This window comes from Halyomorpha halys, unplaced genomic scaffold, assembly GCF_000696795.3.
Source record: "Halyomorpha halys isolate HHAL.00 unplaced genomic scaffold, Hhal_1.1 Scaffold1261.1, whole genome shotgun sequence".
Lineage (NCBI taxonomy): Eukaryota > Metazoa > Arthropoda > Insecta > Hemiptera > Pentatomidae > Halyomorpha > Halyomorpha halys.
Genome location: NW_027113948.1, coordinates 118,309 through 132,358, shown reverse-complemented (window position 1 = coordinate 132,358; position 14,050 = coordinate 118,309). Strand labels below are relative to the sequence as shown.

At 29.6% G+C, this 14,050-nt stretch overlaps 1 protein-coding gene across 1 annotated transcript in view; it reads right to left on the bottom strand.

Moving 5' to 3' along the window:
* Positions 1 to 14,050, bottom strand: part of pug (pug C-1-tetrahydrofolate synthase, cytoplasmic) — a 54,372-nt gene that overhangs the window by 37,776 nt on the left and 2,546 nt on the right. Inside the window, exons 2-9 of the mRNA XM_067051187.1 lie at positions 12,035 to 12,108; positions 10,149 to 10,347; positions 9,939 to 10,075; positions 6,776 to 6,868; positions 4,710 to 4,851; positions 4,347 to 4,458; positions 2,101 to 2,326; positions 1,444 to 1,617 (exon numbers count right to left, since the gene is read on the bottom strand). Of these exons, the coding sequence (XP_066907288.1) occupies positions 1,444 to 1,617; positions 2,101 to 2,326; positions 4,347 to 4,458; positions 4,710 to 4,851; positions 6,776 to 6,868; positions 9,939 to 10,075; positions 10,149 to 10,347; positions 12,035 to 12,108 (1,157 nt within the window). The remainder of the gene's footprint in view (positions 1 to 1,443; positions 1,618 to 2,100; positions 2,327 to 4,346; positions 4,459 to 4,709; positions 4,852 to 6,775; positions 6,869 to 9,938; positions 10,076 to 10,148; positions 10,348 to 12,034; positions 12,109 to 14,050) is intronic.

The following is a 14,050-nucleotide window of genomic DNA, read 5'->3' as shown; positions in this document are numbered from 1 at the left end:
CCCCCCGACTATCTTCTCCTCTTATAAGTTCATTATGTTTCATAGAGTGTCATAAAGGCAGTAAAATATTATGATATAATATTATATTATAATATAGTAAAATATTAGCAGCTGTTGATTCTTCAATATATTTTAATGCGATCTCTAAGTTCCTCCTCATTTTCCAGGTTTTAAAGAATCTCACTTCACCTAAAGTTCGAAATAAAACTGAAAAAATTGTTATAAAAACAATAGTGGAGAGGTTTGATTGGACTAATTTCTGAGAAATATTCTTTTCTGAGAAATATTTTTTATTAAATCACCAGTTTGGTATTGAAGACCAACTCTTATATATCTACGGTCAACTATTTTCACACCATAATGAACTTATCTTTTAACACATTTGACCTACCTTTAATCCCATCATGATCAGATCAGCATGATTATTCAGTACACACACAAAAAACATTTATATTGTAACACTGTAATCTGATTGATCGATTATAAATGAAATTATCGATGAATTAAAACAAATGTTTTTGAACAGTGTGTAAAAAAAAAAAAAAAGAAAGAGTAACTCTAGGTTAGTTAAAGTGTTGTGAATATTTTTGTTCCTTTGCAATAAAAAAATTGCTTTTGTTTCTGTTATTTTTGGTTTGTTTCTTGGCCCAGGTAACACACAACGATATGTTTTTATGTCTATATTTATACATGTTTGTTTATTTATCTCTTGGTCGAACCTGCCTGCTGAGGGGTGGACCAAATATACATTGAATAAGGGTCCGTAGATAAACAGGTATCCAGTTCTGGGCATTATAGCCTGGCCAATCTTCCTTCTAAGGGGACATAAATATTTGGAGGACCAGTTGTTCCAAGGATACCTAAACCTCTAGTGTCAGTCTAATAACCTGTATGGAGCATACCTCATTCATAAATTATTCCCTCCTCCCTTTGGGAATAGGTGCTGACTTGATAGAGACAGCATGTGATTAAGTAGGGTGATTTGCACTTTGAAATAACCAATCAAATTACATGGGATTTATTTTAAATTTTTTTCAGAAAGTATATAAGCCTCTTCACTCTTCTAATAAACTTTTTATTTACTAAACATTGTTTTCATCGGTGTCAGACTATCAGAAGTTAGGTTTTTTATTATTAAACTTCCTTAAGTAAATCATAAGTGATATTCATAAAAACCTTTAAAAAATAAAAATGTGGAACAATCAATTACAAAATATGGCTATTGAAGAAATTTTGAGCTATGAGAAACCTTGAAACACCATTTCAGACAACTTAAAATCCAAAAACAATTTACACTGTACAATTTACAATTACACCAAGCTGTAATGTTGAACTTGATTAATCTTACACTGGCTTTATGACACTCCATGGAACATAATGAATTTTGAACAGAAGGTAACATCACATAATAATTTTATAGGTATAATAAACATAATGTATTACCCAGCAACAACAACATAATTTCCAGTCTGTTGATTACTAATGCGATCCATAACTGATAATGAAATTTTTGCTTTTGTATTGCCATAAGGAATAACTTCTCCTGGAAGTAAACCTATTTCAGAAGCCAAATCATTAATATCTTTAGGTGTCTGGGAATGAGCAATTTCAATGTCACTAAAAAAAAATAACAAAATTTTAAGATTAATCAAACAGAAAAGAAGTTTAACCTATAACAATTAACAACCTTACAGTGATGGAAAATATAATTGACATAATCTATAAATGTTTAATATTAGGCAATATAACTAATTCATGTTATAACTAATAAATTCCTATAACATTTACGAGAAAAGGTAATATTTATGGAATCATTAACAACATTAAAATAATTTATTGGAGGATGGCAGCTGCTTATGCTTTCAGTATTAATTTAAATAGAAATTACATGAGAACCATCATTATATCAGAAATTAGTGAAACCTAATCTTGCTTTCAAAATAAAGGATCCTTTCAAACAATTCACATATTACCTATTTTCCTCATTAATGTGTATCATTTTTTAATAGACAAAAATAAACTGATACTCTATGAAAATAAGTTTTATACTCATTCAAATATATGAGAAATAAATTAAATTTTATTAATCAAATTGACTACCTTGGAACAGGAGTTTTAATGGTTAAAGGTAAAGGCACTATGTCCCAAGATGTTGATAATAGTTTATCTAATGATTTTTTTGCAGAAATAACAGTGTTTTTCATTAGCATGGCAACAGTCATAGGTCCTACTCCACCAGGAACAGGAGTTATAAAAGAAGCATTATTTTTAGCTTCATTGAAATCAACATCTCCTACTAGACGCTGACCTGATTTTTTAGTTGAATCTAGAAACAAATATGAAATATTTTTATCATTATGTTCATAATTTTAATTTAAATGAGTAATAATGATATAATATACTCTCAGCTTAAATCAATTTCATATAAAAACATAATATATTTTTACAATACTTTTTATTCACAGAAACTAAATTATATCAACATGTTAATAACATTAATTTAATGTACATTATAATTGAAACTAGGGAGTAGAGTAGCTCAGTGAGTAAAGGCCCTGTGCTACTAACTCCAAGGGTTTGAATCCGGATATAGCAGATAATTATTTTGTTACACTGTAGCCATGAGTCAGCCCTTTGGGTTCAAGGAGCCCTCCAGGGTCCATCCAGCTTCATAAAGTGGGTACACTTAATTGGGTAAAAAGCTGGCAGTTGTGCGAGATCATAAATAAATCACCACCTTTCATATGAAAAAGAAATTAACATACTGTAACATACAACAGTAACTCTTTATACTTGAAGGTATCCTCCATCCTTCTGTTAAATCCTTTCCTTTTGATAGGTGACAGTTTAATCACTATTATGAATCACTTTGAGCAACAGGTTTTCCTCTCCATCCATCTGCTTTTTCCCTTTCTTACTCCTATTTTTCTCTTCCTTCCTTAGTGCTTCCTCTTCCACTTTTAATTTCCTTGCTTCTACTTTCAATTCCTCCTTAACAGTGTCCTTTTTTTTTTTTTTTCATTTGTTTTTTCTAATCAGGTTGGGTTCCTTCTGTCCTTCATTCTCATTTTGTTCATCAACAACCTTCTGTTTTTCCTTTCCATTTTTTTAGTTTTCAAGAATGTTTCTCTGTATTTAGATGAATTCATAAATCTAATGTTTGTACATCTCCACTTCCTTGTTGTATTGGTCATAAACTAATCAAATTTTTTACTTCAACAGCCACATGGTTAATGAAATTTAATGGTATTTCCATCAAATCCTTTTCCAGGGGATTGAATTTAGACTCTATTGAGATGGTAGAACAACTTGAAGTCTCTCATCAATCCTTTTTGCCTTTCTGTTCCATCTGAAAGCAACTTTATTAATTTGTAAAAACTGATTTTACAAATTATTTTGCAATATATTTTTTGCTTTACTGCCACAACTATCAACATTACAACATTCAGAATGATTGATACAATAAAAATTATTAATTTTCTCGGGCACAAGAACAGACTGGTGATTTTTGCCTTTGATATTTGATTGGATATCTCAGCACCAAGCTGCCGAGCCATCTACAACCCTGTCTCTGCCCTCATTAAATATTCCTACCATTAGACACAAGGTTTCATCAACAAAAGTGATACATTATTTTGGCATTTCAACCTTCTCTTCAAAATATCCCCTTTAAATAGGCACCTAAGATTTTCCCAGTGCTAGTAGGTACGTCCAGAATACTTTTGGAGAAACTACAAAGTCTTGCAATACATTTACAGTTAACCAACCTATTTTAACCAGAGTGGGAAGGGGTCTAGTTTTCTCTGTGTGGCCTCCACAAAATTCTGGGGTTAATGAAAGTTAATCTCCTCCCCAGGCCAGATTCGAATCAGCGCTGCTGCAGTTAGGCTGTGAGGTTGTTAAGGTGATAACTTAACTCTCTTAGCTACAAATAACAAAATAATGAAAACTGATCAATCCACTAACTTCAATGACTTATAGAATCTATAAGCTTTAAGGAACTCATAAAGATGGCATATAATAGACCCGAATGGCCACAGTGCATTAAGTCAATAAATATAAGTAGATAAATAAAAATATTCTCCCATAATTTTTTGCTCGTCTTTCCTGCAGTTCAAAACTAGAGATATTTGAACATCCTCCATAGAACAACTTATAAGCCCTTTAATTTTTTAATCCTCTAACTTCCATACCCTCAGCTTGGTTGAAGGATTCTCTTGTAAGATAAGAGTATCTTCTAGTACTTCAGACTCTAGGAGAGATGTTAAACCGAACTTCCATATTTTATAATTTATACTATAATAATAACATCTGCACTAATTTAAATTATGCAAACAATATCTCACCTGGTATGGAATTAATTCCACAATCAATTACAACAGATCCTTTCTTAATCCATGAACCTTTCACAAATAATGGTACTCCAATACCAACTACTACAATATCAGCTCTAGAAACCTAAAAATTAGTAATACACTAAGTTTGGTGTAATCAAAGTTGTAAAGTTATAAGTAATTTTGGAAGGGAAAAAACAATTTTATAAGCCAGTTTTTGCGACAAAATAATAAAAATTATAGAAAAAATATAGTTTCTTTGATTTAAAAAGAAAATATTACATTTGAAATCGCCTTAATGTTTTTCTATAATGAATAACTAAGGGAGGCATACATTCTAATAAATTGATTAGTAATAAATAATTAATTTCTTACTATTTCTTCAATATTTTTTGTCTTAGAATGACAAACAGTTACAGTAGCATTTGCCCATTTCAACAATTCAGCTGCAGGAGTGCCAACAATTTTGCTTCTACCCAAAACTACAGCATTTGCTCCAACAATGCTTATGCCACTTCTATAAAACAAATTTAACATAGTAATGAAAAAGAATAAAAATTATTTAGAACCTTAGACACAATATTATTTATATTTTAAATTTCCTAAAAATCTTTAAAGAGCATGCAAACTTAACAATTTCTCTACAAAGAAATAACAAGCCTTTTACACGTTTAACTTTATTTTGTTTCTTCATAAATTCCATTTCTTTTAGGCATTATGAAACCCAGATACTTTTTCTGAGGGTAACACTTGAATATGGAATCTTTTCCTTTTATAACAGCACCAAGCCTGAGTTAAGACTGCTGCCACTGATTAATGCCAAAATGCAGACACTAATACACAACGGTGAATTACTCGGCACTTTACGATTTCAAACCATTCTACAAAATTTTGAACCCATTCAAAGATAAAGGCAATTTAGGAGATCTGGTGAAAAAGAAACAGTGTTTGAAATACCATATAATATCATAGCTGGTAACCAAGGAACAACACTTTTAGGATAGGCTTTATTGTTCCAGGTTTTTTGAGAAACCTAGTAACTGGTTTTAAATCTGTACATAAGTGAACATCCACGCCCCCTCAGAATTAAAGTAACATTTTTTAATTACAATTTATTCAGCTTTTATGCTCCTTACAGAGATATGAAGAGAAGAAGAGAAAGGCTATCTATGTTATCGAAAATGTCTACAACACATACCCTTACCCTTGCCAAAGGTGCCAAGACTAGTAATAGTCCTAGATTCAAATTCAAAGCAGGGTTGTTTCAACCTGAAGGCCATCGAAAGAGGAAATATGTAAAACTTGTATTATTTGAAGATCGGTTTAGTTAAATTCACTATAAATACATAATATAATTATATATTATTTAATGGTGGAACAAGAAAAATAATTGGAATAAAAATCAATCTTCAAAAAATGTATTTTTGTGTTTTGTATTACCTTGCAAACAAAAACTTTTGATTTTCAACTTTGTTTGCTAGAGCGACGCCCCCTCCTAATTCTGGCAGAAAAAGTTTTCTGGCTTATGAGAGTTGTGCAGTTTCATGTGTGCTTCGAATTAATAATGTTTAAAAAATGCACTTCTAGAAAGAGGAAAAAAGAAACATAAAATAGTAGTGAATTTGTCTGCCAGTACAATGCCCCTTCATAATTATGGCAGTCAAAGTATTTCTGCATCTGGTGGGATTGCATCATTTTATGTATACTTGAAACAAAATATCTTCAAAAAGTGCACTACATGCGTATGAAGTCAACAAGTTTGCTGAGGAAGAAGAAAGATATTAAGAAGATGTGATATTAAAATCATTACAAAGAATACTGTTAACAAAAAAACTTAATGCATTCAATAAAATATATTTTTAAAAAAACTGAGGTTTATCGAAGTAAAAGTAATAATTTTTTTGTTTTTACAAAAGTTATCCAGAAACCATACCACCTCTATTGCAACTTTTGATTTTCATTTGTTGGCATATGTTTATAATTTACATTAATTTTTCAAATTTTGCTTTTCTAATTCTCCATTGTCCTATGCTTGAGAAGGTGATGGGAAAAATTGACAGCAATTTATTGAAAGAGCTCGTACAAGATGAGCTTGGCCTAATATAGGAAATTTAAAATAACTACACTTTCCGGAAACCTTTCTTAAAGTACAACATGTCCGTCTTCTAAATGAATAAGAAAGAATAGGGAACAACTAAACAGCAGGGTGTTCATTATATTCTATCAACACATCAATTTACAATAACTTATGTAGGCTAATTAAGAACAATTTTAGTGAAATAATAATAATAATTAAAATTTTTAGAAAATGATTACAATCACCTGTCAATCCTAAATATCTCATGCTAGAATACCATTGACGATAATATTCTTCATTTTCCTCAACTTTTGCTAAGGGTATTTAATCTAGTAACAGAGATAATATAAAAAGAAAAATTTACCTTCTAATTAACTCCATTACACCATTCGGTGTACAGGGCATAAAACCACTCAGGTCACCAATTGCAACTTTCCCTTCATTGATAGTATTCAGTCTGAAAACGAATCAATACTTCAATTTATACTTATAATTTTAACTACACAGCCAAATTTATAAGGATATAATGTTATATTAGTATTTTAATTTAATTATAAGTATGCTGTATTTAATAACAAATTAGTTTTAGACAATACTATTCATTGTTAAGAATTAAATCACTACTGCTAGAACAAAATCATTACATTAGGATAAGTAAAAAGAATTTTCATGTCACTTTTAATGCATTCAGGCAATAAATCATGATTCACCTGGTTTGTACCAAAACTGCCAACACTTTTCTGATAAAACGGATAAAGACCAACAAACAGAGGAATCAAGTCAGAAAAAAAGAATTCATGAAACCACAATTCATCTAAAAAAAAATGCGAAAATACTACCATTAAGGTAGGCAATAGATTTAGTACTAACTGAAACTTACTCCTCATCTGATAAACCAACCACAGCAGCAACTACTGCTATGCAAAACTATTAATAATAATAACCTGAGTGTTAAATCCAATTTTATTAAAATATCACCCATATTTTTACACAATGTGACTAATGAGAAAATATTCTCTATCACAGAATATGAAAGAGGTCGGAATTTAATAAATGACAATGTCAAAGAGTATTTAAATTTTCCCTGAGTAACAGTACAGCTTCCACTAAAATTCACATTTTAATTTCTTCAATAGTTAATTAAAGTCTACACACTACATATTTTCCCAATACCTGAAAAAAAGCTGAACTCTTAATAAATCACAAGCCAGGTGAAAATGCTAAATAAGTCAGCAACTATAGGTCTATATGTTTATTACCCATTTTTAGAAAATTACTAGAATCAATAATAAAAAGACATCTTTCTTCTTTTTTTTAATGTAACAAAATTATCCAGCTTGTAATAATTTGGATGCCAGAAGGGTCTTAAAGAAAAAAACAACACATTTTTTAGAACATTAAAAATGGAAACTAATTTTTTTTATTGACTTATAATTTTCAAAAAATAATCAAAAAAACTACATTAAGCACTTTTTCCTATCAAATAGAAATGAACACAGGGAAACACAGAGAAGCATAAGAAAAAGATCTTTGTTAATAGTAGCAGAGTATAGTAATATTAAAAGTAGCTTTAAAACTACTGTAGTATCATAGTACGCTAATTTAAAAATGGTCCTAAACTGTAGTATAGAGTTGAATGATGATCAACAATAATAGAAATAAATAGCTGGATATTTCAAGATGGTAGGAATGAGAGCTAATAATAAGCCGTGCAAATGAGCAAAATGGGAGAACTGTGCCCGTGGTGGCTTGACGGTTTTGGTTTAAGCAGCATTTGATACTCCAAAGGCTCCTCAATTAAAATACCATATATGACTGGAAATGAAGAAAAATAAATGGACTCTTGGCCAGCATTTCAGGTCGAATACCCTACTGTGTGCCCATCAGACTCACCAGACTGATTCTCAAAGGTAAAAAATTGAAATGGAATCCTGCCAATGAAGCAGTAAAATAAAAGAACAGTAAAATATAAGATATTGTTAGAAGATAGCTGACCGTATGAAGTAGATTGGAGGAAGATAGTCTGGGTGGTGGTCAATAAATCTTTATTGACCGCCACTCACACAATCTTCCTTTAACATATAAGATGATCATCTAAATTGTTGCCTTATAAAGAATTACCATATCAACATTAAACTAACCCAAAACTACACAAGGTTGGCAATATTGTATCCTCTTGTGAATAGAAATTCAAGATAAAAACAAGATACAATCATTCTCATTTATAAAACAATATTAAGGCCATTACTAATATATGGTTGTAAAGTCTGGGTAACAGCATCCGTTAAAAAACGAAAAAAAAAATTACAATCATTCCAAAACAAGGTCCTAAGAATCACAATAGATGCTCTTGGTTTATAAGATATAGTCAATTACACAGTGAGAATCAATAGATGAATTTATCAATAAACGTTTCACAAAATTTCATTCCCAGTTACCATCAATTAAAGGTGCAGTGGCTTACAAAATAAAAAATAAAATCTAACATCATCTCAAAACGACTAATACAAGACTTACTGCCATAAACTCTGTATTTTTCTATTTTTATTATTATTTATTTTATTAATATGTTTTTCTCTTTATTTTTTTCATTATAAAGTCAGTATTTAAATATTTTATTAATTCTATAAAAATTAGTAGTTTTTGTTGCTATTTTAAATTTCTTTGTTTCTTTTTTCAATTACATAACTATTAATTTTTTTTTATTAATTAATTTTTATTATTTTAATTTATCCTATAATTATAACACTGTAAAAGGTCAGAGGTGTCTTGTTAAACTAACCATGTAAGGCCCACCAGACCGATCTGATAAAAAAGAAATAACACAAATTTTCTTTTTTTTATTTATATTAGATTAATCCAACTCTTTATTATTATTTTTTTTTTCAATAATAGGGAAAGGTTTCTCCAAAGATTTTTTACCTAGCAGTATTTAACACTTAAAGTCGATCTGTCTCATATTTACAAAAAAAAAGTTATGCATGAAAAAATATTTAAGAAAAACTTGATTCAGTGTTATAATCAGGAAATCAGACCATTAAAAGGATTAGTACTATGGGAAAACAACCCACCTCTTCAATTTCTTATGCACAGCACTCAACACTAGCCCATTCAAAGAAAAGATACATTTTCAATAAGGGTTCTATTACAAAATCCAACTGTGATTTTTTATGGGGAATTTTTCTGACCCGACATGCCCTAAAGACATAAATCACCAAATACGGCAAACAATTTTTTTACCATTTTTGACCGTTGCTCATAAATGTTAATATATTTTATAAATTATAAAATATATCACAGCGAATGATTCATAAAAAAATGGTAATTACTTGATACAAAAAAAATATAATAAATAATTCAATTTATATAAATCACAAATTCATGATAGAATTTAAGATAAAGTGGTACCAATAATATTACAACTTTATACAGCACTGACAACAATTGGAAAGGAAAAAATTCAAAACACAATGAGTATTCACACATCTTGGCATATATTCTAGATAAATATTGACGAATAATTTTACCCATCTACATCCTTTACTGGTGAAACTGAATCTGTAATTAGGTGAGAATCAATTTTATGAACAGAATCCAGAGGCATCTGAACTATAACACCATGTACATGAGGATCATTATTTAATTTTCGCACAGTGCTCAGCAGCTAAAAAAGAAATCACACTTGATATGAATGAAGATAACATATAATAACCATAAAGATAGTCTAATAATATTACTTCAATTTGTGTAGTAGTATTTGGTAATTTAATATGTTCAGCATGGATTCCAATTTCAAGAGCAGCTTTTAATTTCATTCTTATATATACATTTGAATCTTCACGACCACCAACTTGCACTATAGCAAGACCTGGCTTAAAGTTGGCAAGCTTATGAGACATATCTTGAACATCATCACTGAGATTTTTCATAATTTCTCTAAAAATAAGAATGGGAAAATAATATATAACTATAATATAATATATAAAATAATACTTAATTTTTTTAAGTTCAACATTCTGTCTAGAAGCTTAATCAATCCATAAAACTAAATTATTCCACAATTGCTGTTAGCATGTTTTATAGTTATTGTTATATACCTGTATATATAGGAAAATGATGACAGGGTTTTCTAATCCCCAAATATCTTAGAAACAACATAGTGGTTTAAAAGTTAGTGTTAAAGTTTGGGTAACAATTCTCTTTTCCATTGAGTTGGTAGGGTTATAATTTTTATTTTTTAACTGGACAATAAAGAGTGATCTCTCTTTCTCTCTCTCTCTCTCTCTCTATATATATATATATATATAAAATGTTCCAGCAACAATGCCCACTTTACTAGGTAAGTTTTGAGGTTTTTAGGAAATCTAGCAGTTGATGATCAGAATAGAAACCAAATTTTTAAATGTTTAGAAATAACAGGTACAGGTTGTTTAACTTTTCCAATGCCACATAATTTCTGGTTTAACTTCTCTGGGACACTTACCGCATGGATGTGTGATCATATCTTAGAAAAGTTAGGAATGCTATTGGTAGATACCGATTAATCCAAAGAAGCCTTCAAATTATTTTTTAGTTCTGTGTAATTGAATATAAGTTAATTCAGCTATACACATCTTTCACTTTTAAAATGTAAGACAGTGTTTACTAGGAAAAAAAATACTTTAGGAAGCTGTATTTTTAGGGAAAATTTCCAGTCTGTGAGGATTATTTTCAAATGTTTGTTATAATTATTGTTATGACAATCCTGTTATGTGGCATTCATTGTATCTATTAAAATTATGTTCGCCACTTTCAGGAAAAGTCATTAAAGCATTGAGTGACTCCAACAAACTACATTTTGGAGCTTGAACACTTAATTAAACTCTTATATTGTTTTTTAATTACTTATTAAAATTGTATAAATGTTTGATACATAATTAAAATTTTTTTAAAAATATTTTCAATATTAGAGACTGCTAAAGTTTAATTTTTTCTTTTAGTTTTAAAAATTCAAGTAATTTAAAAATAAAATTAATGTTTCGAAAGTTTTTTCAAGAAATAAGGCTTGCCCAATCAGTTGCCATCATGATGGTAATCTGTAAATGTCTATGATAAATCAGGTATAAATAATTCCTCATTAACAAAGGAGTATTAGTAGTTTCCCAGACCAGACCAGACCATACCTACCTCTTTTTTAAAACTCACTCATCCTCCATATGGAATGAACCACAATTCAAACCTGAATCCTTTTGAAAAATGTCTTGGGAAACCCAACCATTAAACTTATTTTTAACATCACAAATAATTTTTCATGCAATCAGAAACTATAGGATCAGAATAATTATTTATTATATTCAATTTATTTTAATATTATAGTTTATAAGATTATTTCAGAAAAAAAATTGAATAGTTGAGTTTATTAGTAATATTATAAATCATCAAATTAAAAATTATAGCATGATGACATTGATTATATTAAAAAATAGTTATCGGAATGAAATAATAAGACAGATATATAATCAGGTAGCTGGATAAATTGAAATATATTACAATAATTAAAAAAAATTAAATTTTAAAAAATAAAACATTAATATGATACTTACATTCTAAAAATGAAGTTTAAAAATAATATATGTTAACTTACTTGGAAATAGCTGTTCCAGATAGCAATCTTCCCATTTCATTTTCATTTCCCGCCATTTTAACAAAGATGAATCTCTGTAACAAGTTATACCCCATAAATAGACTTACTTTACTTTATAATACTGATATTAAAACAAGAATTTTTCACTCAAACATTTTAAAGAAACTAAACACATACACCTACACAATCAAAGGGGATAGGCCGCAGGATAGTCACTGACACGCAATTAGTTGTTAGAACTATTTAATTAATTGTCTTTCCTGTTTGTGTGCCAGTTGAATGGTTATAATAGGCAAATGGACAGTGAAAGTTACTCAAACTACACTTTTAAGCTACCTAATTTTCAAATAATTTCCATGGGGGGCCACTCCTTAGCCCCAAGTCAGGAGTTGGGATGTGCTGCACATGGTCCAATTTTTGGCTTAGTGCTCCACAAACTTCTATGGGTTGGAACCAGATTTAGATTTTTTATTTTTTTCAACTAGAAGTACCTTCATAATCACTCTGAACACCAAAGTATCTTCTATCCTGTGCATATGGCCCAGCTTCTCTATTTGGTCTATCTTTATGGTAGATATTTCAAATGAATGATACATATGTACAAGTCTTTCATTCTTTGTCATTCTCCACTAGTTCTCCTGTTTTTGCTGGACCACATTTCTTGCACAGAATTTCCATAATTAATAGTTTTCAATTCTTTTTGTCAACATCCAAACTTCACAACCTGTCAACTAACCTAAATACTTGCTTTTAAAGCACTACAGTCCCACTCTTTTAAAGTGTCCTGAACTAAGTTGTTTCAAGACTAACCAACTTTTCTATCAATGTTTTCCCAAAATGCACAAAGTAAAGAACTAGTAATTTCAATAGTAACCTGGTTGGCAAAGGCTACATCTACCATAGTTTTTACATATACTTTTGATAATAATTTTGAAAACCAGAAGAAAGAGAATTCTCAATAAGATCTTGTGTCTCACTCCTTTTTTCATTATAACTGTGAAACTTTGAACTTCTATAAGAATAATGCTCAGTCTTAGTGTCATCTACACCCAAGTTTTATTAATTTCACAGGCTAACTCTAATAAACTTTCATACAACTTCTCTTGGTTAATAGGATTTTAAGTCTACTTCTATTAGACAAAGTTTAAGAGGTTTGCATTAATAGTAAATTGTTAACAATAAATGGAATTTGGTCCGGATGGAGTCAAATTCATTTTATTGATACACACAGTCAATCAGCAATCTTCCAGTAAATTGTTAACATTGTGTATATGGAAAGAATGTGGTCTATAGTTCAAATCCACATTGATTATTGCAATCATCTATTCTGCCTGGTGCACATTTTTTTCTATAATTGATGGTGATTACAAACTAAACTTTCATTAATTTATTGTATTCATAAGTAAAAAACACTACGTACTCCATACTTTTACATTTTGGAACTTGTTCCTCAAATTCAGAACAAAAAAATGCTTAATACTTACATCACTACAAATAATAGAACCTTATAAATTATTATTAAAAGTGTATTACATTCTTTATATTCCTGTCACTAAAATTTATTGTTTCAAATGTATTTGAACCTAATGACTGATAGGGGTTCTTGTAATTACTGACCATTTACCTGGAATTTTTCTTTATATTCCTAAATCTCAGTAGTAAATAATATATTTCTTCATACAATGCCTCTACTCAGGCATATATATATTTCTCTGCTCACCCCTACTCTACCCTCCTTGAGATACTTTAACAAGTTGTGTCTCATAACATATAATATTATAATAATGTAATGATAGTTGGCCATAGATATTATATGAAGTGATGGTTGGAGGTACAATTAATGAAGAACAAAAATAAATAATTAAATAAGTTTAAGAGCACAATTAAATGAGTTTTTTTTTTACTAATTTATGATTGTAGAAGTTTGTCGGGGGGTGCGGTCAGCAAAGAACAACATAAATAAACAAAACCATATTTATTTATTTTATGCCGACGTTTCGACCTGAGTTTCAGGTC